The sequence below is a fragment of the Pristiophorus japonicus genome, chromosome 17, assembly GCF_044704955.1.
Source record: "Pristiophorus japonicus isolate sPriJap1 chromosome 17, sPriJap1.hap1, whole genome shotgun sequence".
Taxonomy (NCBI): domain Eukaryota; kingdom Metazoa; phylum Chordata; class Chondrichthyes; family Pristiophoridae; genus Pristiophorus; species Pristiophorus japonicus.
In genome coordinates, this window is record NC_091993.1 from 34,938,839 (window position 1) to 34,965,559 (window position 26,721).

Consider the following 26,721-nt stretch of genomic DNA (forward strand, 5'->3'; position numbering starts at 1 on the left):
GAGGGAGGGAGGGAGTGAGGGAGTGAGGGAGGGAGGGAGGGAGGGAAGGAAGGAGAGAGGAAGGAGGGAGGGAAGGAAGGAGAGAGGAGGGAGGGAAGAAGAGAGGGGGGCGGAAAGAGAAGGAGGCTGAACGGCCGGCCCCATGACCTCGGGCTGGATTTACAGATAGGTGGCGTCGGGTCTCGGGGGACAGCCGTGGAGGTCCGGGGGGGGGGGGGGGCAGGAGTCGCGGAGGTCCGGGGTGGTGGGGGGGGGGGAAGAGAGCGCGGGGGTCAGGTCCGGGCTCGGGACTGCGTGGCTTCGGGCCCCTCCCACACAGTTTTGGGCGCCTGGAGCTACTGCACATGCGCGCCCAATGTAGCACACATGTGCACAGGTCCCGGCCCTGTTTTCAGCGCAGGGACCTGGCTCCGCCCCCTACAGCTCGTGCTGCGCCGCGCCCAGCTCCAGAGGGCCTCCAGGGAGCCGGAGAATAGGCAAGTTGTTTTTAGGCGCACTTTCTGGCGCGAAAAATGGGCGTTCAGATCCGGGCTGTGCCGTTTTAGGCGCGACCCGAAACGTGGGCCCATAGAATTACATTCAGTGGTTCCCCGCAGAGAAAAGAACTGACCAGAAGTGGACCAGCATACAGCAAAAAAACGTACCTACCATAAAGTTCAAAAGATAAGAGACCAATAAAGATTTCAACAAGCATCTCCTAACAGCATAGTGTGCCCAATCCTGTGATTGCTCAATTTTAGAACTTTCTTTTCTCATCAACACAACTAAAAAAAAAACTCTTCATAGTTCTAACTGTTTATCTAATCACACTACTTCACTCAAAAGATCTACAAGCATTACCAGAATGCTGCCGTAAGCTCTGATTTGAATGCACAAAGCAGCTTCACAGCAGATAAAACGGAGACTTCTGGAGATCCGACTGTAAAATACACAGGAAAGCTATCGAGCCCTGCAGCTTTAATGTTAAATATTAGCATTTTGTACAAGCATCCTGGAAAGGCAAGCCAGTGTCATTAGAGTAGTTGGTTTTTAGTCCATTACTTCAAGGTATATTTACACAATTATTCCTGCTGCCCACTATACAAAGCAGTTACAGAAACAAAATTACTGATATTTCCATCAACCTGAAACATCAGGGCACCAAACAATCCAGTTCAGCCACAATCAGTAGTTCAACAACTGAGCAAAGGTTCTGTTATGCATGGTATTGATGTATATTTTAAATCAATGTCCACAGGTTTTAGTAAACTGAATGCTTTGCAAAGCTTGATAAGCCATTTTTGAGGGATTATAATAAAAGTGTAAAGTTTAAGCACATGTATGTATCCCTTACCGTGAGACGTAGTGAGCTTAACTGATGACTCAGTGTGGGAAATGCATCATTTATAATTTGCATTAATATAACACCTTTAAATGCAGGAATATATCCCAAGGTGCTTCACAGATACAATCAGACAAAAATTGACATCGAGCCATAGGCCAACGATGCTACAGATTTGATCCCTGGTCTGTGCTAAGTCAACTGTCCAGATTTAAGCCAGAGGTCCGCCTCCCAGTAAAGAAATAACAGGATTCTCACTCGTTAGCTGTCCAGTGATCTCAGCTCAAAGTGCATGAGTGTAGCTCATTCGTTTGCAAACTGTACGCCAAACCTGGTGTTGTGGGGTGTGTGGCTGCAAGATCACATTTCTGCCTGCGTGATCAGATTTCTAGATCTGTTGACTTGCTGGAACATTATTTATTTTGCTGTACACTAATACTTCCTGCAACAATTGCATGGTGTTCTCCTGGCATTGTCTTTTGGAAATGAGGACAGTAGCTTCTGCAGTGTGTCAATATTTACAAGAGATCCTCACATAAAATGAGGTAGACACCAGGTGAAGACCATTAATGGCTCAACTATGATGTCTCTCCATGGTTAAAAAGCCTGCTGACATTCATTCACTGTTCAGCTCACACACATGAACAACCACCAATTTAGGCAAGGTACTCACAGGCACTCTTAATTGGGGCATCGTTTGACTAATGGTGCCCTGGGCACTTGTGGCATTTGTCCTGGAGTTGAGCTCACATCCAGTGCTGCTCTATAGATCCAGATCTAGATTCAGATAGTCCAGAAGACCACCAGCACTGATGGGCTGACACCCCAACACAAGTCACTGTCTTTGGAAGAGTGAAAGTAAGGCAAGGAAAGTAAAATTAGAAAATAAAGTCAGAAAGTAAAAGTGTAGATTATTAGATAATGATTTTTAATCATGATCCCAATATTTTAATTGGGGTAAACAAAATTAGTACCATCCACATCCACAGCTTAAACCCAAATAGTTAACTACATATTGTTCACTAACACAAGAAGTGTGTTACATGGCCCAGTAGTATTTCTCAGACAGATGCATAGAATAGAGGGCCACTCAATGTAGCTCTGCTGGGGTTACCAGCTGATAATGGGACAAGTTCCCAAAGTATTAGCAGTGGGTTCAGGCCCCTATCAGATGGTCATACCGCACAGGTCATTTGACATGTGTTGCCTCAGTAAGAGCAGCCCACCCCCCCATCCCCAAACTCAAGCTGGGGTGGGGGTAGGGGGTGACAGAAGCAGGATAGAAAAACCAAGAGGGAAATGGAGTAAAGTTTGAGATTAGTTATGAGTGAGAGGGGAAGGGGATGATAGGTAAAAAGAAAGTATCTGGCAATCACCCAAGACTTAAAAAATAGTAAACCCACATCACAAATAACCTGGCCAAAGCTAAAGAAAATGCAACCATCTAACCTGTCTGAACCCATCTGACTGATCTACTGTGCGCTTCCAGCATTTTCCAATTTATTTATTTTCATACAAATACTCAAATATAGAAACATAGAAACTTACAGCGCAGGTGGCCATTCCGGCCCATCGTGTCCGTGTCAGCCAACAAAGAGCCACACGGCCCTTGGTCAGCAGCCCTAAAGGTTACATATAAACTTATGAACAATGATGGAAAGGCAAAGAGCACCCAGGCCAACCAATCCGCCTTACCACAACTGCAACACCCCTGATACTAAAACATTCTACACTCCTCCCCAACCAGAGCCATGTGATCTCCTGGGAGAGGCAAAAACCAGATAAAAACCCAGGCCAATTTAGGGAGAAAAAATCTGGGAAAATTCCTCTCCGACCCATCCAGGCGATTGAAACTAGTCCCGGAGATCACCCTGGCCGTATTCTATTCCCAGCTGTACTTACCATTATATCTGCGCAAGCCAACAAAAGGTCATCCAGTCTAATCCCAATTACCAGTCCGTAACCCTGCAGGCTGCTGCACTTTAAGTGCCCATTCAACCATCTCTTAAAAGTGGTGAGGGTTTCTACATTCACTACTCTTCCGGGCAGCGAGTTCCAGGTCCCCACAACCCTCTGAGTAAAGAAGCTCCCCCTCAAATCCCCTCTAAACCTTCCACCAATCACCTTAAAACTATGCCCCCTCATAGAAGACCCCTCCACCAATGGAAATATTACTATCTACTATATCCAGGCCCCTCAATATTTTGTGCACCTCAATGAGATCTCCTCTCAATCTCTTCTGTTCCAATGAGAACAAACCCAGCCTATCCAATCTGTCCTCTTAACTAAGATTCTTCATTCCAGGCAGCATCGTAGTAAATCTCCTCTGCACTCTCTCCAGTGCAATCACATCCTTCCTATAATACGGCGACCAGAACTGCATGCAATACTTCAGCTGTGGCCTAAGCAAAGTATTACACAATTTAAGCATAACCTCCCTGCTCTTATATTCTATGCCTCGGCCAATAAAGGCAAGCATTCCGTATGCCTTCTTAACCACCTTATCTTGTATTTATTAGATAACATCTTTAGAGACTGAGTATATACATTCTGTATCGTTGAGCTTGTTTTTCAGTCTTCTACAGTGCTGCAACATATAACTTCCCACAATGTAGTTTGGAGTGTCATATACCATTTCTTCTCAAGTTTAGAAAAATAGGATTGTTTTTCCAAATACTGCAAAAACGCATGAGCTCTCTGAAAACTCTCAAATCTTTTTTCCTGATGAAATTACACCCAATGTGGTTCTATAATTAAATGTTTGTGGACACCTTGCATTTAGTGCTTTATCGCTTACAACAGATCCACTGCACACAATTGCTTCAATTATAGTATACTATTGCACAACACCTATTTGAAAGTGCAATTATTGCCCAACTGATTCAGAATACAGTAGAGAGTCACCATTAAAAGGACAGTTTCTGCTGTGAAGGACAAGAGATGAATTGACATCTAACCTTTCACAATAGGTTCAAATCTGATTTGTGACTGGCTATATATTGCAAGGGAAATTATGCTGCAGTATTTGAATACCATGAACATGTTTGATACAGATATTGAAAATGTTCATGAGCAACATATTTGGCCTGTATCTGTAATAATCTCCAAATGCATTTACAAAACAATTTTGAATATTTTTAATAACCTGATGCATGTACAGGAAAGTAACTATCTACAATTCAAAGACGGTTTGCCCTGGCATTGCAAGAAAACAAGGGATACGGAGAAGGGGGTATAGCCCAGATTATCTTACAGGGGACAATGGAAACCACCAGAGACGAGTGAAATAAAATCATACATATTCCAAGTCTGGGCACCATTTATAATTAACAAAGCAACAACAAAAACAACTGAAAAGCAATCAAGTAACTTTCTTTGCAACAAAGTACTACTTAAAAAAAAATAGGCTTTTTAAAATAAGTCCTACCTCTACCTACCACTTTTAGCAATTTGGCTGCTAGGATAACATTAATGCAATGCTAATTTGTTTGTTATCCGTAGGGACGAGGGACAGGGATTGTTCAAGGCTGGAGTAAAATCCCTCTTTGGCCTCATCTGTTGCGTCGAGTGTTGGGGCGTACCCGCTGAGGACTTTGGCGCACTGGTTCTGGGAATAGGGTGAATCGGAGAGTCACGAGACGTTTGCTAATCCCACAGGGAGAGTCTGAGGCGGTCAACCAGCTCGTTCTTGATGGCGAAACCGACTCCGTGGAGGCGGTGTTTTTCCTCTGGTTAACCGCGAGGGACTGTGCAGCGTCCTCCTCTGTTTCGGCTGTCCCCAAGTTTGTCGCCATCCTCCACCTGCTCCATGATAGCATACAAGCCATGATCCTGACCAACAGATCCACCTCACACCCAATCAACGTGCGAACTGGGGTCAAGTAGGGTTGCGTCATCGCGTCAACAAAAGTAAAAGTGGAGGGTAGAGAAACCCAAGGCAAAAAGGAAAAAGGGCCACTTTACAGCAAAATTCTAAAGGGGCAAAGTATGTTAAAAAGACAAGCCTGAAGGCTCTGTGCCTCAATGCGAGGAGTATTTGTAATTAGGTGGACGAATTAACTGCGCAGATAGCAATTAACGGATATGATGTAATTGGCATCACGGAGACATGGCTCCAGGGTGACCAAGGCTGGCAACTCAACACCAAGGGGTATTCAACATTCATGAAGGATAGACAGAAAGGAAAAGGAGGTGGTGTGGCGTTACTGGTTAAAGAGGAAATTAATGCAATAGTAAGGAAGGACATTAGCTTGGATGATGTGGAATCGGTATGGGTGGAACTACGGAATACGCTAGTGGGCGTTGTGTACAGACCACCAAACAGTAGTAGAGAGGTTGGGGACAGCATCAAACAAGAAATCAGGGATGCGTGCAATAAAGGTACAGCAGTTATCATGGGCGACTTTAATCTCCATATTGATTGGGTTAACCAAACTGGCAGCAATGCGGTGGAGGAGGATTTCATGGAGTATATTAGGGATGGTTTTCTAGACCAATATGTCGTGGAACCAACTAGAGGGCTGGCCATCCTAGACTGGGTGATGTGTAATGAGAAAGGACTGATTAGCAATCTGGTCGTGCGAGGCCCCTTGGGAAAGAGTGACCATAATATGGTAGAATTCTTTATTAAGATGGAGAGTGACACAGTTAATTCAGAGACTAGGGTCCTGAACTTAAGGAACGATAACTTCGATGGTATGAGACATGAATTGGCTAGAATAGACTGGCGAGTGATACTTAAAGGGTTAATGGCGGATAGGCAATGGCAAACATTTAAAGATCACATGGATGAACTTCAACAATTGTACATCCCTGTCTGGAGTAAAAATAAAACGGGGAATCTGGCTCAACCGTGGCTAACAAGGGAAATTAAGGATAGTGTTAGATCCAAGGAAGAGGCATATAAATTGGCCAGAAAAAGCAGCAAACCTGAAGACTGGGAGAATTTTATAATTCAGCAGAAGACGACAACGGGTTTAATTAGGAGGGGGAAAATAGAGTATGAGAGGGAGCTTGCTGGGAACATAAAAACTGACTACAAAAGCTTCTATAGATACGTGAAGAGAAAAAGATTAGTGAAGACAAACGTAGGTCCCTTGCAGTCAGATTCAGGTGAATTTATAATGGGGAACAAAGAAATGGCGGACCAGTTAAACAAATACTTTGGTTCTGTCTTCACGAAGGAAGACACAAATAACATTCCGGAAATACTAGGGGACCGAGGGTCTAGTGAGAAGGAGGAACTGAAGGAAATCTTTATTAGGCAGGAAATTCTGTTAGGGAAATTGATGGGATTGAAGGCCGATAAATCCCCGGGGCCTGATAAGTGCGCTGCGATGCAGACTAAGGAAGTGGCCCTAGAAATAGTAGATGCATTGGTGATCATTTTCCAACAGTCTATCGACTCTTGATCAGTTCCTATGGATTGGAGGGTAGCTAATGTAACACCACGTTTTAAGAAAGGAGGGAGAGAGAAAACAGGTAATTATAGACTCGTTAGCCTGACATCAGTAGTGGGGAAAATGTTGGAATCAATTATTAAAGATGAAATATCTGCGCATTTGGAAAGCAGTGACGGGATCGGTCCAAGTCAGCATGGATTTATGAAAGGGAAATCATGCTTGACAAATCATCTGGAATTTTTTGAGGATGTAACTGGTAGAGTAGACAAGGGAGAACCAGTGGATGTGGTGTATTTAAACTTTCAAAAGGCTTTTGACAAGGTCCCACACAAGAGATTGGTGCGCAAAATTAAAGCACATGGTATTGGGGGTAATGTACTGGCGTGGATAGAGAACTGTTTGGCAGACAGGAAGCAGAGAGTCGGGATAAACGGGTCCTTTTCAGAATGGCAGGTTGTGACTGGTGGGGTGCCGCAAGGGCTCAGTGCTGGGACTCTAGCGATTTACAATATACATTAATGATTTAGATGAAGGAATTGAGTGCAATATCTCCAAGTTTGCAAATGACACTAAGCTGGGTGGTATTGTGAGCTGTGAGGAGGATGCTAAGAGGCTGCAGGGTGACTTGGACAGGTTAGGTGAGTGGGAAAATGCATGGCAGATGCAGTATAATGTGGATAAATGTGAGGTTCGAAACTTTGGTGGCAAAAACACGAAGGCAGATTATCTGAATGGCGGCAGATTAGGAAAAGGGGAGGTGCAACGAGACATGGGTGTCATGGTACATCAGTCATTGAAAGTTGGCATGCAGGTACAGCGGGCGGTGAAGAAGACAAATGGTATGTTGGCCTTCATAGCTAGGGGATTTGAGTATAGGAGCAGGGAGGTCTTGCTGCAGTTGTACAGGGCCTTAGTGAGGCCTCATCTGGAATAGTGTGTTCAGTTTTGGTCTCCTAATCTGAGGAAGGACTTTCTTGCTATTGAGGGAGTGCAGTGAAGGTTCAACAGACTGATTCCTGGGATGGCAGGACTGACATATGAGGAGAGACTGGATCAATTGGGCCTATATTCACTGGAGTTTAGAAGGGTGAGAAGGGATCTCATAGAAACATATAAAATTCTGACGGGACTGGACAGGTTAGATGCAGGAAGAATATTCCCGATGTTGGGGAAGTCCAGAACCAGGGGACACAGTCTAAGGATAAGGGGTAAGCCATTTAGGACTGAGATGAGGAGAAACTTCTTCACCCAGAGAGTGGTGAACCTGTGGAATTCTCTACCACAGGAAGTTGTTGATGCCAGGTCATTGGATATATTCAAGAGGGAGTTAGATATGGCCCTTACGGCTAAAGGGATCAAGTGTATGGAGAGAAAGCAAGAAAGGGGTACCGAGGGAATGATCAGCCATGATCTTATTGAATGGTGGTGCAGGCTCGAAGGGCCGAATGGCCTGCTCCTGCACCAATTTTCTATGTTTTTGTGTTTCTAGATCTTCCTTGCTGCAATGCTCCACCTCACACTCAACAAGCTCCCCACTGGAGTGGAACTAAACTATAGAACCAGTGGGAACCTATTCAACATTCGTCGCCTCCAGACCAATTCCAAGACCGTCCCATGCTCTGCTGTCGAACTACAGTACGCGGACACCGCTTGCGTCTGCGCACATTCAGAGGCTGAACTCCAAGTCATTGTCAACATCTTCACTGAGGCGTAAGAAAGCATGGGCCTCATACTAAACATCCGTAAGACAAAGGTCCTCCACCAACCTGACCCCACCACACAGCACTGCCCCCAGTCATCAAGATCCACGTCACAGCCCTGGACAACGTGGACCACTTTCCATATCTCGGAACCTATTATCAACAAGGGCAGACATCGACGACGAGGTTCAACACTGCTTCCAGTGCGCCAGCGCAGCCTTCGGCCACCTGACAAAGAGAGTGTTCAAAGATCAGGCCCTCAAATCTGGCACCAAGCTTATGGTCGACAAGGATGTAGTGATACCCACCCTCCTGTATGGCTCAGAGACATGGACCATATACATTAGACACCTCAAAGTGCTGGAGAAATACCACCAATGATGTCTCCGCAAGATCCTGCAAATCCCCTGGGAGGACAGACGCACCAATGTCAGTGTCCTCGATCAGGCCAACATCACCAGCATTGAAGCACTGAGCACACTCAACCAGCTCCGTTGAGCGGACCACATTGTCCGCATGCCGGACACAAGACTCCCAAAGCAAGCGCTCTTCTCGGAACTCCTACATGGCAAGCGAGCCCCAGGTGGACAGAGGAAACGTTTCAAGGACACCCTCAAAGCCTCCTTGATAAAGTGCAACATTCCCGACACCTGGGAGTTCCTGGCCAAAGACCGCCCTAAGTGGAGAAAGAGCACCCAGGAGGGCGCTGAGCACCTCGCGCCTCGTCACCGAGGGCATGCAGAATGCAAGCGCAGGCAGCAGAAGGAGCGTGCGACAAACCAGACTCCCCACCCACCCTTTCCGCCAATGACTGTTTATCCCACCTGCGACAAGAGACTGTAATTCCTGTATTGGACTGTTCAGTCATCTGAGAACTCACTTTTGGAGTGGAAGCAAGTCTTCCTCGATTTCGAGTGACTGCCCATGATGATGATGAATGCAATGCTAATCAGATGCAACTCTTTTGCAAGTAACTGGATTTGCATACAGATCTTCCTCAAACTTAAAACCCACAAGTGCTAGCTTTCCCAAATGGGAGCGAGTAGGTAATGCCAACGTGAGGGAATGGTACATTGTAATAGATTATAAAAAGAAAATGATTCAGTCCTAGAACTTGTTAAATTATACTTCTCGCACATGACTCCATCAAAACAGGAAGACTCCTCTTTAAATACCTGTTAAGCACGCAAACTACAATCGTATAAAATATGTTAGACATACAGGAGAATCTCTTCATAATTAAGCATTCGGTTTCATAACGAGATGAGGTTCACTGTAACAGGAGCCATCTGAATGACTAACTGCACTGGGACTCTGGAAACCTCTCATTACAAAGGGAGTTTTCACTTTAACTGTTCATTACCAGAGAGTTTAACGGTATTTTATCTCATTCTGCTTAATTTCCCACTTCACTTCATCCTTGAAGTAGAGGGTTGGCTGCCTGTAGGTGTGAAGAATTATACCCAACTACCATCAATGGGACTCGAGGATTAACTATCAAGGGCGTTTCTCCATTTCACAAATTGTCCTATGAGTCATCTGTCTTCCCCTCCTGTCTCCCATCAAAGAAAATGGAGTACATTTGCCTAGAAACATAGAAAATAGGTGCAGGAGTAGGCCATTCGGCCCTTCGAGCCTGCACAACCATTCAATATCATGGCTGATCATGCAACTTCAGTAACCCATTCCTGCTTTCTCTCCATACCCCTTGATCCCTTTAGCCATAAGGGACACATTAACTCCCTTTTGACTATCTAACAAACTGGCCTCAACAACTTTCTGTGGGCAAATTCCACAGGTTCACAATTCTGAATGAAGAAGTTTCTCCTCATCTCGATCCTAAATGGCTTACCCCTTATCCTTAGACTGCGACCCCTGGTTCTGGACTTCCCCAACATCGGGAACATTCTTCCTGCATCAAACCTGTCCAACCCCGTCAGAATTTTATATGTTTCTACGAGATCCCCCCTCATTCTTCTAAATTCCAGTGAATATAAGCCTAGTCGATCCAGTCTTTCTTCATATGTCAGTCCTGCCATCCTGGGAATCAGTCTGGTGAACCTTCGCTGCACTCCCTCAATAGCAAGAATGTCCATCCTCAGATTAGGAGACCAAAACTGCACACAATATTCAAGGTGTGGTCTCACCAAGGCCCTGTACAACTGCAATAAGACCTCCATGCTCCTATACTCAAATCCTCTCGCTATGAAGGCTAATATGCCATTTGCCTTCTTCACCGCCTGCTGTACCTGCATGCCAACTTTCAATGACTGATGTACCATGACACCCAGATCTCATTGCACCTCCCCTTTTCCTCATCTGTCACCATTCAGCCTTCCTGTTTTTGCCACCAAAATGGATAACCTCACATTTATCTACATTATACTGCATCTGCCATGCGTTTGCCCACTCACCTAACCTGTCCAAGTCACCTTGCAGCCTCTTAGCATCCTCCTCACAGCTCACACTGCCACCCAGCTTAGTGTCACCTACAAACTTGGAGATATTACCTTCAATTCCTTTGTCTAAATCATTAATGTATATTGTAAATAGCTGGGGTCCCAGCACTGAATCTTGCGATACCCCACTAGTCACTGCCTGCCATTCTGAAAAGGACCCTTTTATTCCTACTCTTTGCTTCCTGTCTGCCAACCAGTTCTCTATCCACGTCGATACATTATCCCCAATACCATGTGCTTTAATTTTGCACACTAATCTCTTGTGTGGGACCTTGTCAAAAGCCTACTTTGAGTCCTCTTCAAAATGAATCAATTGGATGCAAATCTTTTTGAGGTGTCCTGAGGATGTGATGAGGTAATACATAAATGCAAGCTTGTTCTCTTTACTCCACAGCTACAAAGCAAAATTCATCTTCAAACAGCCTGATCAAAGATACCCAAATGATACTAATACTAAGTTTCCATCCTGGGCCATCCAGGTAGAAGCTAATTCAACTGCTGGAACAACTGAAGCTATTCTACTGCCATACATTTGGAATTCAGATCAATCCTTCAAGAGGAATCATCACTACTATTGATAAACATTGCTCTACATATATTTATCAATTGCAACACAAATGTTTCACTGTGGTTCGATCGCCTGGATGGGTCGGAGAGGAATTTTCTGAGATTTTTTCTCCCTAAATTGGCCTGGGTTTTTAATCTGGCTTTTGCCTCTCCCAGGAGATCACATGGCTCCGGTTGGGGTGAAGTGTAGAATGTTTCAGTATAAGGGGTGTCACAGTTGTGTGAGGCAGACTGGTTTGGGTTGGTGCTCTTTGCGTTTCCATCATTGTTCATAGGTTTATATGTAACCTTTCGGGCCACTGACCGAGGGCCGTGCGGCTCTTTGTCGGCCGGCGCGGACACAATGGGCCGAAATGGCCTCCTTCTGTGCTGTAAATTTCTATATTTCTACAGTCTCAGGAAAGTATAATGGGAGGCATATGAAATTTTTATGCATGTTCATTTGAACTGTGAAAAAACACTCAGCAGTCCAATTATCGGCTTTGCACTTCTCAACTTGGGTTGTGTCTAGAGAGATCATTTTAAGCTATATAACACGAGGGTGAAGTATTGGTGGTTAGAGAGCTATCGCTGATGGTAATGGTAGAAGCATTTTGATTTAATGAATTAGGAATACTGCACAGAGGCATATCAACATGAAAATATATTGGGTTGAGTGCAATTTTATCTAGAATTTTGTGGCATTAATATGCCAAATTGATGCCTCGTGATAACAAGTAAATGGCAAATCATACTAGGACAACAGTGTAGACAAAAAAGATAGGCTCATTGAAAGAAATCTGTATTGGGCACAAACGTATACGTAACAAGAAGTCATGTTTGACAAATTTGCTGGAGTTCTTTGAGGATGTAACAAACAGGGTGGATAAAGTGGTGTATTTGAACTTCCAGAAGGCATTTGACAAGGTGCTACATAAAAGGTTACTGCACAAGAAAAAAGTTCACAGGGTTGGAGGTAATATATTAGCATGGATAGAGGATTGGCTAACTAACAGAGAACAGAGTCGGGATAAATGGTTCATTCCCTGGTTGGCAACCAGTAACTAATGGGGTGCCGCAGGGATCGGTGCTGGGACCCCAACTATTTACAATCTATATTAACAACTTGGAAGAAGGAACTGAGTGCAACATAGCCAAGTTTGCTGACGATACAAAGATGGGAGGAAAAGCAATACATGAGGAGGACACAAAAAATCTGCAAAAGAACATAGACAGGCTAAGTGAGTGGGCAAAAAATTTGTCAGATGGAGTATAGGGCCCAAGTTTCCAAAGGATAAAAAACGGGCGCCCCTCTGAGCTGGGCGCCCGTTTTTCGCGCCTAAAACGGCGCCAGAAAAAAAACGCACTATTCTCGAGCGCTTTGCAGCTCCTTGTCTGTTTGGCGCGGCGCCCAGGGGGGCGGAGCCTACACTCGCACCAATTTTGTAAGTGGGAGGGGGCGGGTACTATTTAAATTAGTTTTTTTCCTGCTGGCAACGCTGCGCGTGCGCGTTGGCGCGTTCGCGCATGCTCAGTGTGAAAAAAACATTGGCACTCGGCCATTTTTGTAGTTCTTTGTAGCTGTTTAATTTTTGAACATTTTTTAATAAAAGCACATTGCCATCAGCACTAAGGCTACCCTTCTCACTGTCTCCTTCCCCTCCCTCCCCTCCACGGCAACAAACGGCGATTTCCTCCCCCTCCCTCCCCTCCACGGCAACAAAATGCTGTCTCCTTCCCCTTCCTCCCCTCCACGGCAACAAACGGCGGTTTCCTTCCCCTCCCTCCCCTCCACAGCAACAAACCGCTGTCTCCTTCCCCTCCCTCCCCTCCACGGCAACAAACCGCTGTCTCCTTCCCCTCCCTCCCCTCCGCGGCGGCAACAAACCGCTGTCTCCTTCCCCACCCCCGCGGGAACGAACGATGGCTGAAGCACTTTCACACAGGTAGGAAGATGGTTTATTTAATCTTTTCTTTGCTTATAAATGTTTATTCAGGTTGGATTTATTTGTATAATATTTGTAGAAGTATAAATAAGGATTGATTGTAGAATTTTATGACTTCCCTTCTCCCCCCCCCCCATCACCTCGTTCTGGACGCCTAATTTGTAACCTACGCCTGATTTTTTAATGTGTAGAACAGGTTTTTTCAGTTCTACAAAAATCTTCACTTGCTCCATTCTACTTTAGTTTGGAGTACGTTTTCACTGTGGAAACTTTGAAATCAGGCGTCAGTGGCCGGACATGCCCCCTTTTGAAGAAAAAATTCTGTTCCAAAGTAGAACTGTTCTACCTCACTAGAACTGCAGAAAAAAAAATGTGGAGAATTGCGATTTCTAAGATAGTCCGTTCTCCACCAGTTGCTCCTAAAAATCAGGCGCAAATCATGTGGAAACTTGGGCCCATAATGTTGGAAAATGTGAGGTCATGCACCTTGGCAGAAAAAATAAAAGAGCAAGTTATTATTTAAATGGAGAAATATTGCAAAGTGCCGCAGTACAACGGGACCTGGGGGTATTTGTGCATGAAACACAAAAGGATAATATGCAGATACAGCAAGTGATCAGGAAGGCCAATGGTATCTTGGCCTTTATTGCAAAGGGAATGAAGTATAAAAGCAAGGAAGTCTTACTACAGCTATACAAGATATTAGTGAGGCCACACCTGGAATACTGCGTGCAGTTTTGGTTTCCATATTTACGAAAGGATATGCTTGCTTTGGAGGCAGTTCAGAGAAGGTTCACTAGGTTGATTCCCGGGATGAAGGGGTTGACTTACGAGGAAATGTTGAGAAGGTTGGGCCTCTACTCATTGGAATTCAGAAGAATGAGAGGCGATCTTATCGAAACGTATAAGATTGTGAGGGGGCTTGACAAGGTGGATGCAGAGAGGATGTTTCCACTGGTGGGGGAGACTAGAACTAGAGGGCATGATCTTAGAATAAGGGGCCGCCCATTTAAAACTGAGATGAGGAGAAATTTCTTCTCTCAGAGGGTTGTAAATCTGTGGAATTTGCTGCCTCAGAGACCTATGGAAGCTGGGACATTGAATAAATTTAAGACAGAAATAGACAGTTTCTTAAACAATGAGGGGATAAGGGGTTATGGGGAGCGGGCAAATTATAAGCATTCTTATAATTTGCCCCAATTAATAACTAGCCTCCTACAGAATTTAATGTTGTCAAGCTACAGCTTTAAAGAAAACTTTGAAAAGAAATTAACATAACTTTTTACACTAATTACTGCATGCTGGAGTCAAGTTACTAAAAGGTAAAATCTTAAATGGCCAGGAGTCAAATTACTACGGAAAGATCTTAAAACCAAGTTAATTTCCCAAACAAATCAGAGCCGAGTACATTTATCTCAACATTCCACTGAGGCAACTTAATGGGCAAATTCATAATCCCACAGCAAGCATCCAATAGGGAAGGTCACTAAACAGTGTACTCGTGATTTTACAAATCTCTTTCTCCAATTTCACCCCCCTTCCCCGGAAGGCAGTACTCACGTCAAATAATCTAATAAATTCTAAAAGGGTGGACTAAAATTCTCATTTGATTTAATCCACCAGAAACTAGTCAAAACTCAAACACACTGATTAGCAGTGACCTAAAGACCTCATCCTCACACTTGCAACTGGATTTGAATTATAAGTATCAAAGTTAAAATAAATGACCTACTTAGTACAATTGTGCGAAGCCTTTTATCTCAGTAATGGGTTTCATTTACAATAATGGATTTTGAGATACATACATCATAGCCATCACATCTTGAGATGAATCCCACAATGCCTACAAATCAGCATCCACTGACTGTCTGAAGCAGCAGCATTAACTACCTTGCCTTGGGTTTGGTAGAGGAACACATGAGCATACATTTCTGTGAATAGCAGCTAATAATGTGCTGCAGAATAGCAACTGGCCAACTCTGCTTCAATTTACAGATGAAGTCTTCCTTTTACTCCATCTTAATGAGTTCACAACTATACCGAAGCACTTCGGATAACACCAACTGCTAATTAGAATCAAAACACAGAGCATACAAGGTAAATGACAGGCTGTTCATTTATGCTGCACACATTTTGCCACACAAGGGAAAGCCATCAATTTGAAGCTCATGAGTGCTTACTTAATGACCTTCATTATTACAATTTTTCCCCAAAAAATCAGCTTTAGAGATAACAGTACGTTCATCTTGATGTGGAAAGGTACATATGAAACAAACGAAGTTGATAAATTGTAATAAAAATGTACAATGTTGTACTGAAATCTCAAATCTCTGGCTCTAAATAAGGCTGTCACTATTGCACAAGGAGACATACAACCAAAGTGATCTAATTTTTGCAAACCATAATAAAGCAAAATGATTCAAAACAAAATAGAACTTTTAGCACAGAAGAATTCACCTAAAGTTGTCACAATGTTAGTGAAGGAGGCCCTATCCCACCCACCACCTAGAAATGGTCATTCGATTTGTTGATTACAGATATTTCAGTATAACATGACAAACTTGCTTCAGAAGCCAGTGAAATTTTTTCTATGCAGCAGGTTGAGACAACCACTAAAGTTGTATATAACCAGAGCTGCTGTACCATTGCTCAGTGTCTGTAACAAGACTGGCTATCCCAGAACTGAATGTAGAGAGAAAACTGGGACTACTTAAAAATATGCACACATCAGGACATTGAGGAATCGGCTTCTATTCGTATTGTATAATGTCAGTGTGACCATACCTCTTCCAGCTCAGTCTGCAAAGGGAACTGGAACTGCAGATGGGGAAAAAATAAATAAGTGTAAATGGGATAAAAAAATAAGGCACAAACAGTTGAGAACAGCAAGATTAGTCAGATTAATATATAATGTTTTATTTTTAAAAATGTTACAATTAAGTATCAAGTATCTATCACCTTTAGTTTACAAGTGGATGGAACAGTTTTGAACTTTAAAATTTAAAGTACTCCAAAAACATTTTTTAATGGTAACTTCAAGTAGTCACAATACTCTTACCACCTACTATAGACTCTGACAAATTGAATGCAAAATACCCAAGTGAATCACAACACTGTTAGGCAATGCCTCAGTACTTAAACCAGGTAAACTTTAAGAACAATGTGCATTAAGAACTGAATCCAATACATAAGAATTACAATATAAATTGGAGTTCTGAGCATCTGAAAAAACATAACTAAAAATAGGATTACGTTAGTTGGTACATTCACTTACAATCATGGCCATCTGATCACTGCAATAAACTCCGTTTAAATTACTCCAATTCAGGGTCTTCATTGATTTGTTCCTCCAGGTAAATCACCAGTGCTCATTAAAACTGAATTATCAAACATGTTTTTTTTTAAACTAACTTCATTTATGCAGATCTGCATTTATCCGATCAACATGGACTATTTAATATAAAAGCAGAAAGGATGATCTAACAGCTCTTCTGAAGTCACTCACTTACTGTCTATCTTGAAACAACTTTCGGTGCTATATAAATTCTTAATAGTCTCTAAATAAAAGCAAATACGCAAGACTGCCTCCAAAAATGAGTCACTGGGCTGAGAAAATTATAATCATTCTTAATGTGCCACAATCATGTCGAACTGCTCTGCAATTACAAATCAAAATAACAAAATTGTCAACCCTGCCCCACAGATAGACTTTATAAACAGTAATTTAAAGGGGGAAAAACCTATCATCAGCAAGTTAGTAGATTTACGCAACCAAACTATTTTAACACAAACTTGGAAAAAGGGGATGCTGAGTCTGTAAACTCCTTTCGCGTAGACTTATGCATTTAGTGTTCTCAAATGTTACACTTTTATTCAAACCAGAACTAGTGAGCTGAAATTACATAAAGGGCCATTGCTTTTATATTATAATCTATCAGCAATAGTTTTTGTTAAAGGACAAAATAAATTAGGAGTATACTGTACAGACACGAGAGAAAGTTGTCTCAACTTATGCAATAAATAGCAAGAAAGCCACGTCAAAGTATTTCAATGTAATCTCTCACAAACACCCAGTAACACACCTATATTGATCGGCAGCTTTACAAGCCCCAAGTTTGGTACCAAAATATGGAGACTAATTATAAAGCAGACCTTGGCGAGACAATAAACCAGATGACAGGAGGAGTTTCTGGGTTGTTTTTGTGTTGAATGTGTGTGGTTGTTGCCGGACAGTGAGTCACAAGCCCTTTGTGCTCACCAATGGCTGGATACAGGGCAAGTCCTGCATCCATCACCAGGAAGCAGACTTTATGAAGAGCGAAAGAAATAGCAAAAGTAAGATATCCATTGCTCCCTCTATTACTCAACTAGGCACCCTTGCAAGAGCAAGACAAGCACTATAGAGGCAGAGACAAATAGAGAAGATAAACAAGGAGGATTACTTTTGCCTCCTCTCCAACTCACTGCCTTGTTTATAGGAAAACTGAAGAGAAAAACTAACCATAATTTTCTATTTAATAAAAGTTCAAAATTTATGACTCACTTCCTCAACCCCCACCCCACCCCCCAATCCTGTTTATTGCTGCACTTTTATACAAGACACGAGAGATACTGGTTCAGATGAGGTATTGAGAATACTGAATTAATTTAAGAGTCATTCAAACAGTCTGGATCACTGACTCACTCTGCTGAGGTTAATTTTGCTTCCTCCCACGGTCTGCTCAATTCCTGGATATCTGGTTTCACTTTTTTTTTAAGTATTTAGTTTCTACCCTTCAAATCTAGGTTACAATTACCAAACAACATTCCATAACCAAGGAAGAAAGGAAATAGATAAGGCAATGTGCCCATATCTTTTCCACCACCCACTAGGAGGTACACAGCAGCAATTCTCAGTTTAATATCTGCATGTGCCACCCACTCAGCGTCTCGTTATGCAAGGAACATTGCAGCCATGAACCCACATCCTATTCTGCCACATCACAAAGGGACAAGAAAAATATATTGAATTTAAAATCACAATTCTTTGCAGTGTTCATTTTTTTTTTAAAGAATACAGTAACTGCAACTCATGCTAGGATCCAATATTTTAAATTCATTATTCAAATTTGTTAGCTGCTATTTGGTATAACCAACACATTCATACTGCAGGATGAAAGGAGAAGTTGAGTCAGTGTCATAGAAAATGATCAGAGAATTTCAGTGGACTCCTGCTTGTACAGTGACAAAACTTCACATCCTTCCAAACTGCTGAGACTGAAGCCACCTCTCCATTTACCAACTCATTTGGATCTTTTATAGTATTAGTTGCATTTTCAGTCGATATAATGCACAGTTACTACTGGTATAATGCACAATTACGACTAACAGGTTAGAAGATTGCATGCATCTCTTCTCATCTCTAACCTCCTCTAGCCCCGCAACCCTACCAGAACTTCCCATTCCTGTGACTCTGCTGTCTTGTGCATCCATCCCTTCCTTTAACACATCATTGGCAGCCACAAAAGCTATGGAATTTCCTGCCTAAATCCCTCTACCTTTCCACCTCCCTCCTAAAAACCCACCTCCCTTCTAAAAACCCACCTCAGACAAAGCTTTTCAAAACTCTAATATTGCCACTTCTGGCTCAGGATCCATTTTTATCTGATTATGCTTCTGTGAAGCACCTCAGGACATTTTTCTACATTAAAGGCGCTGTATATATGCACTTTGTTGTTGGGGGGGGGGGGGGGGGAAAGGGCAAGGATTTCTTTCCCATCCACTACAGTCATCTCTCCATTACAAGTTTAAAGTGTGCTTCGAGATTTATTCTTATTCTAAACACAAATAAATATTGCTCTCTCCTCCCAAGAATCAAATTTAACACAGGAATGAGCATCACATTACCTCAGGTGGCAAAATAGACAGCTCTAAATACAGGCATTCCAATACACCACAGGGTGTTAACTGTACAGGTGCAAAGTTAAAACACTCAAATCAGCATTTCTCTACTTTTTCCTCAGTATTATAAACTAATGTTCCTACCTCCTCAGCCCCATCTCTCAAGTCAGACACTAAGTACTTCTCACTTGCTCAGTATTGCACTACTCTGCTTCATGTATTAATCAGAAGGATATTAAAAGTCAGATTAAGCAATGATGATGGTTAGTGATATTTCAGACCGTCAGATTAAGCATGTGCAATTATTCTTCTGTCCTCAATATATTAAGCTTATACAGGTACCATCACTCAGAAGGATATTGATGATCACTGATTATTCAGAGATACTAAACACAGATTAAGTTGTAATTAAAAAGAACAGAGAAGGCACAAGAAATTCACATCAGATCAATCAATAACAGAAATAAAAAGATACATTAACATTTTGGATGGAGATCCATCAAATATCAAAAGGTTATATTATCCTTTCCATCACAAAGACTGCCTACTTCTATCTCTAACATTGCCTGTCTGCCAGTGAAACCCTCAACCAGGCCTGTGTCGCCTCCAGACTCTATTCCAGTGCGCTCTTGGCCAGCCTCCCATCCTGTAAATCATTCCAAATCTCTGTGCTCATATGCTATCCCATACCAAGTCACGATCGCTTACCACGTGTCCTCACTAACTTACACTGGCAGCAAGGCCCCCAATGCTACAAATTAAAACATTTCATCATTGCATTTAAATCTCACCATGGCCTCACCACCTCTAGCTCCACAACACCTTCCCAATTCTCCATTCTTCTACTCCCTTCACTCCATCGTTGGTTGCATTGGCTTCAGCCACACCGTCCCCACTCTGCAATTTCCTCCCATCCACCCCCACTTCATTTAAGACCCTCTTTAAAATCCAACTCTTTAATCAAGCTTCTGTTCACCTCTCCTAAATCGCTCTTTCTTTGCCTTGATATCTGTTCTGAAGCACCTTGGGATATTTTTCTCCAATAAAGGCACTAGAAATGCAAGCTGTTGTAGATATAATCCTATTTTTCTCTGATAATGAGGGATCTACTGTGAATTTCCAACATTTCATCTTTTTTTAATTTCCAGTATTCCTGGTTTTCCTTTTTCTCCTCACAGATTAAGTTAACATTGTGAACTGATGACATTACTGTGGTTATTTTAAGTGATATTAAACACTAATGAACATTACTACCACTTGATATTAAACAACATATAGTGGTGACAATATTAGGTCAGGATATTAAACACTGAATAATTTATTCCCTACAAAACTAAAAACTCCAATTACTGTTTCTAATGTAAAGACTGAGCATTAGCTCTGTCAACTTAGTAAACTCCAAGAACACTTGGCAATAATAAACACTGTCTGACTGGGCTGTAAAATCACTCCGCAATATTAAACAGTCAGATCAAGCTGTGAGGGGCACCACCTCAGTATTAAATACCAATTATCACCGTGATGGGAAAACATTTCAGTGTGTACCATTACTCTTTCAAAATAGTAAAAACCATGATTACTCATTGATATTAAACACTGAAATCAGGCTGATGACCTCACTCACTGATATTATGCATTGCAAAGTTATTTGGTGAAACTGAGTACTGCAATGATTATTCCAAAATACTGTGATATGGCGGAGCAGGCCCGAGGGACGAGATGGCCTACTCCTGTTCCTAATTCTTATGTTCTAATTCTTATACACAATTACTCAATAATATTAAAATTATTCAGATTAGGAACAAATAAATGTATAAGATCAGCAAAGACCATTACAGTCCATCTGGCCAATCCCAATGTGTAGGAAATTTTATCTCACAAAACACCGCTATCAAAATTTACCAGGTCCTTAGCCAATGCTTTCTCACTTTGCTGATACACTCAGCACCACTGCCTCCCCTGGCTGCCCACTCCAGATTCCGCATCCTGTGCGTAAAGTGGTTCAATCCAATAGTCTTTCCATCCTCCCTATTTCAAGTTTGAGGCTATGCCTAATACTTAGGAGGAGGACGATGGAAAGATTAAATTTGTCTCATTACTACTCAGTGGCAGAGAGCCAATCTTGTGGAAAAAATTGGGGAAATATATTAAAGGATTCAAAGCTGGGATGGGAAAGAGCAATATAAACAATGCCAAAAAAAAAAACTGTGGGCAGGAAAACTATCGCCTTCATCTTCTGCAGTGACTGTGGCTGCACGGCATGGTATTATCTATCCTCTGATGAGCATTACTCAAGGTTATGGAGTATTACAATAATTTGCACTCAGTGATACTGTATCAAACTCTATGTTAACTAATCCATATTATTAAACGCCATAATTACTCCATGTCGTTACTACAGAGCAATACTTTATTAATCTCTATAATGACCATTATGATTCAGGGATGTTACATTAATTTCATGAATATTGAACTAAGCTCCAGGATGAGCATTATTAGTGTATTAAGCTGTTTGTTCTTGAGGTGTGGGCAATTATTACCCAAGGATCATTAAGTAGTCAACCTCGTAGTCACTGAAGGCCAGACCAGACCAGGTCGAGGTGGCAGTTTCTGTTGAGCTTTACACGACAATCCAACCGCTTTCATAATCATTTTCAGGTCATCATAAATGACCAGATTTACTGGACTCAATTTCACAACTTACCATGTGAACTCTCAACCCCTGGGTTACTAGGCCAGTACTATAACCCCTGGGCTCAGCTTCAGAATGGCCATTACTCTGGCATTAAATCTACCATGATTAGTATTCCACTGCATTAGGTATGATCAGTAATATTAATCAGTATGACTATAACTACTCCGTGATACTGTATTTAGCTCCATGTCGACCACTGTTGCTCAGTGACATGACTGTTACTATAACAACATAAATTAAGATAGTGCATTTAATGTAGGAAATGTTCCTTGGCAATACATAGAGACATAATCCAAAAAATTACACAGACACTGAGCAGAAGAATATATTCAGAGAGGTAATCAAAAGCTTGATCAAAGATGTGGGTCTTAAAGGAGAAGGATGAAGTGGAGGCTCAGACAGGGAATCCAGAGTGTAGGGCCCCTGTGGCTAAAGGTACAGCTCCTACTGGGGGGACAAAGGTGCAAGTCATGCTCTGTCCAGCAGAGTTTTGGATGAGCTGAAAGTTATGGAGGGTGGTGGATGGAAGGCCCGCCACAAGAGCATTGGACTAGTTGAGTATGGAGATGACAAAGGCATGGATAAGGGTTTCAGCGGTAGACAGGACAAGTAGGGGCAGAACAGGTGATATTAGAGGCGAAATTTGGCTGTCTTGCTAACAGAGAGGATACGGGGTACAAGCGCAGTTCAGAGTCGAATAGGAAATCAAGACTGCAAACAATCTGGTTCAACTAGAGACAATAGCTGGGGAGGGGGATGAAATCGGTGGCAAGGGTACAAAGTTTGCAGCAAGACTGAAAACGACTGTTATGGTCTTCCCAACATTTGGCTGGAGGAAATCATGGCTCATCCAAAACTGGACGTCAGACAACTAGTGTGACAATATAGATAGTGGATGGGTCGAGAGAGATGGAGAGGTAAATCTGGGTGTTGTCAGCAGGCATGTGGAAGCTGACCCCATATATTAGGATGATGTTGCCATGGGGCAGTATGTAGATGAGGAAGAGGATGGTGTCAAGGTTGGACTGTTGGCAGACTACGGAGGTAACTGCGGGGGTGTGGGAAGAAAAGAAACTGCTGGAGATAGTAAGGCTACAATTGGATAGGCAATTGTGGACCTAAATGAGGGCAGTCCCATTGAGATGGACAACAGACGGGCTTTAGAGGAGGATAGTGTGATCAACCATGTCAAGGCTGTAGAGAGATTGCAGAGGACAAGGAGGAATAGTGTACCACAATCACTGTTGCGTCGATGCCATTTGTGACTTTGATCAGGCCCACTTCAGTGCTGTGCCAAGATTGGAGATTCAAATGTGGAGATTCAGGAAAGATGGGTATGGATTCAGGAAGTCACAACATGATCGAGGACTCGAGAGGAACGGGAGGTTGGAGAAGGGACAGTAATGTTTCTTTGAGAGGGGAGAAATGACAGTGGTTTTAAAAGAGACGGACATCTCCCAAGGAGTAGGATTTATAATGTCAGATAACATGAGGGCCAGGAAGGGAAGGCAGCAGTTTAATGAGAAATGTGGTGAAGAGAGCTGTAAGTGGGTCTCAAGGCCAAGGTGAGCTCAGTGTGGGGAGAAACTAGAGAAAGACACAATCATGGCTAGGGCATGGAGGAGTCTAGACTGAGATTTAGATTGGTGTGCAAAGAGGGAGAGGGCAACAGAGGCAGCTGAACAGATAGTCTCCATCTTCATAACGAAAAAAAATTATGAGGTTTCCCACTTGCTATTGGAAGGCAAGGGTGGAGGGGACTGGGGAGAGGGGTTTAAGAAGATGGTTGGTAGTGCTGAAAAGTCATTGGGTTATCTTTAGTCTCCAGGATGATCTTGGAGTACTGGATGGTTTTGCACAGCAATAGCACTTGAAATCATCCAGCCAGATCTGGCGGTAGATGGTGTGTTGTGCATCTGCGCCCCTTGGGCTTGATAGAGCCACGGTGGGGACCATACCAGTGGAACGGTTGAGCAGATGTACTGTGGCAAATGAAGGCCAAAAGTTAGGCCTTTAGTACCTTTCGGGAGAGCAAGTGACTGGAGGAAGAGTTTATTCCTGCGGCGGACACAGAAAGAAGTGTGGTTGGATAGGCTGGGGGATGTGGGTGATGAAGGATATATGAAAATGGTCAAGATAGCCTTGTCTGGGATTGAGACCATAGGAGCAGAGGCCACACAAGATGACATTGTTGAGGGGATGTCCTAATGTGGGTAGGAGAGTTTGTATGGAGATATATGTTTAAGGAGGACAGTGAAATTTGAGGAGAGAGTGCAAGGCGAGTTGAGATAGTAGATTGAAATCACAGAGGATGAGTAGTCTGTCAGTGCATTAGCAGGTGAAGGATATCGCAGAGAAACTCTGGATGTAGCTTGGGTGGGGGCGGAAGAGAACGAGAACTCTCGAGGCAAGAAGGGTGGAACAAGGCGAGGTGCTCAAAGGAGAAAGTACCCGAGGAGTAGGGGGAAGAAACCAAAGTGTGATTTGGTGATACAAGCCATGTCACCACTGTAGTGGTTTAGGTGGGACATGTGGAAAGTAGGGCCAGGTGGGAAGGTGCAAGGTCAGTGAGAGAGGAAGATAATATACACCATTCAGCCCTTCAAGCCCATTGCAGCATTCAATTCGATCATGGCTGATCTGTACCTCAACTCCATTTACCTGCATTTCTTCCATACCCCTTGATACTATTACCTAAACAAAAGCTCTCAGTCTGGAAAATTTCATTTGACCCAACATTCACAGCCTTTTTTGGGTCAAGATTCCAGATTTTACTTCAAATGGTCTGGTTCTAATTTTAAGATTATGCCATCTTATCCTGAATTCCAACATCAGAGCAAAGTTTCTCTTTATCTACCCGATTCAATCCATTAGCATTTAAAATCACCCCTCAATCTTTCAAACTTAAGGGAATACAAGCCAAGTTTGAGCAACCCTTTGAGGCAGATGGGGTGGTATCTTGTAAAGAGGCAATGACAGGGGCCTTTCAGAAAATGCCATGGGTAGCCACGTGCTTATCCTCGGGGTTCGTCTGGGAGTGGCAAACGAGTTGGGTAGTGGAGGTTTGGTGCAGGGATTGGAGATGGGGGGGGGGAAGGCAGGGGGACGAGGGCATAATACCAGAGAGGATATAAAGGAAAGGTGGCATGGCTGGATAAAAGGCAGGAGAGAAGGGCAAGTAATAGACTTGGCTCGAGGGTGACAGCCAAAAACCACCCGTTAATTCAGATTACAGAAGAGTGGCAAACATTGAGACACAATTCGTATCATGACCACGATGACCATTATTACTCGGGGTGTTGGGGCCCACGATGACCATTATTACTCGGGGTGTTGGGGCCCACGATGACCATTATTACTCTGGGTGTTGGGGCCCACGATGACCATTATTGCTCGGGGTGTTGGGGCCCACGATGACCATTATTACTCTGGGTGTTGGGGCCCACGATGACCATTATTACTCGGGGTGTTGGGCCCACGATGACCATTATTACTCGGGGTGTCGTGGCCCACGATGATCATTATTACTCGGGGTGTCGGGGCCCACGATGACCATTATTACTCGGGGTGTTGGAGCCCACGATGACCATTATTACTCGGGGTGTTGGAGCCCACGATGACCATTATTACTCGGGGTGTTGGAGCCCACGATAACCATTATTACTCGGGGTGTTGGGGCCCACGATGACCATTATTACTCGGGGTGTTGGGGCCCACGATGACCATTATTACTCGGGGTGTCGGGGCCCACGATGACCATTATTACCGGGTGTTAAAATGGCAGTGATACTCTCACTGGACACTGAAGATTATTGTCACTAACGGTGATAAGCGATTTGATGAACGAGTCGCCATGGTTACTGAGGGATCGGAAACGCCGGCAGTCGGCGACCCCCGGCTGTCACCGCGCTGGCCCGGGGCAGGCCCGCAGCCTCGTCATACTCGCACAGTCACCCCGCGCCAGCCGGCCAGGCCGGACAAGGCACACACTCGTTCGGCACACAGTGCGCGGGGAGCCGCTGCCTCCCGGGCCCGGCCGGGCCGACCCGGAACCGGGAGCCGAGCCGTGTGCGCGGCCCTCAGGCCGGTCGGCGAGCCGCGAACCCTCGGCCACCTACCATTCTCTTCACGGGCGAGGCTCGGCGTGGCGTTGGGCCATGGGCGGGAGTGGGAGCGAGAGCCCCGGGAGCAAAGAGCCAGAGCCGCGGCCTCGCTCATAATTGGGCGGCTCGGACTGGTGCTCGAGCTCGGCGGACAGCCGCCGTCACATGACCGCGTGGGGGCCGGCGGAGGGGGCGGGGCGTCTCCATTGGCGCCACGGCGGGAGGATGGGCGGGTTTTAGAATATTAATACACCCTCCCCCAGCGGCGGGTCAAAGGGTCAGCGAAAAAAGGGGCGTGGTCAGCCGCGAGGCTCTCAGGGGGCAGGGCGGCGAGTCCCTGCGCGCACGTGATGCAAGAGCGCGGCGCCATTGGCGGAGCTGCCTGTCACGTGTTGGCGCCTGCACCGTGAGGCAGCTGGAGGGCGGAATGTTGGCCAAGATGGTGGAGATTATCAATGGCCGCCCAGTCAGGCACACTGGCAGCCAGGGCAGCCTCCCCCCCCCCACCCGGCCTCATATTCCCCACCCCCACAGGCGAATCCCCCCCCGGCACAGCTTCCACATTCCCCACCGCCCCCGGGAACCGCCCCCCGATTTGGCACCAGGCACTCTTCCCCCGGCACAGCCCCCACACCACCCCGCGACATCTCCACCCGTCAGCCACGGCTG

At 44.1% G+C, this 26,721-nt stretch overlaps 1 protein-coding gene across 2 annotated transcripts in view; it reads right to left on the reverse strand.

Annotated features, from left to right (window-relative positions):
- trpm7 (transient receptor potential cation channel, subfamily M, member 7) overlaps positions 1-26,223 on the reverse strand; it is a 147,584-nt gene extending 121,361 nt beyond the window's left edge. The window contains exons 1-2 of one of the 2 annotated variants that reach the window (XM_070858628.1): positions 26,068-26,223; positions 16,159-16,191 (exon numbers count right to left, since the gene is read on the reverse strand). In XM_070858628.1, coding sequence (XP_070714729.1) covers positions 16,159-16,191; positions 26,068-26,070 — 36 coding nt within the window. In that variant the 5' untranslated portion in view covers positions 26,071-26,223. The remainder of the gene's footprint in view (positions 1-16,158; positions 16,192-26,067) is intronic. The other variant, XM_070858629.1, reaches the window with a different exon arrangement.
- Positions 26,224-26,721: the final 498 nt, after the last annotated feature.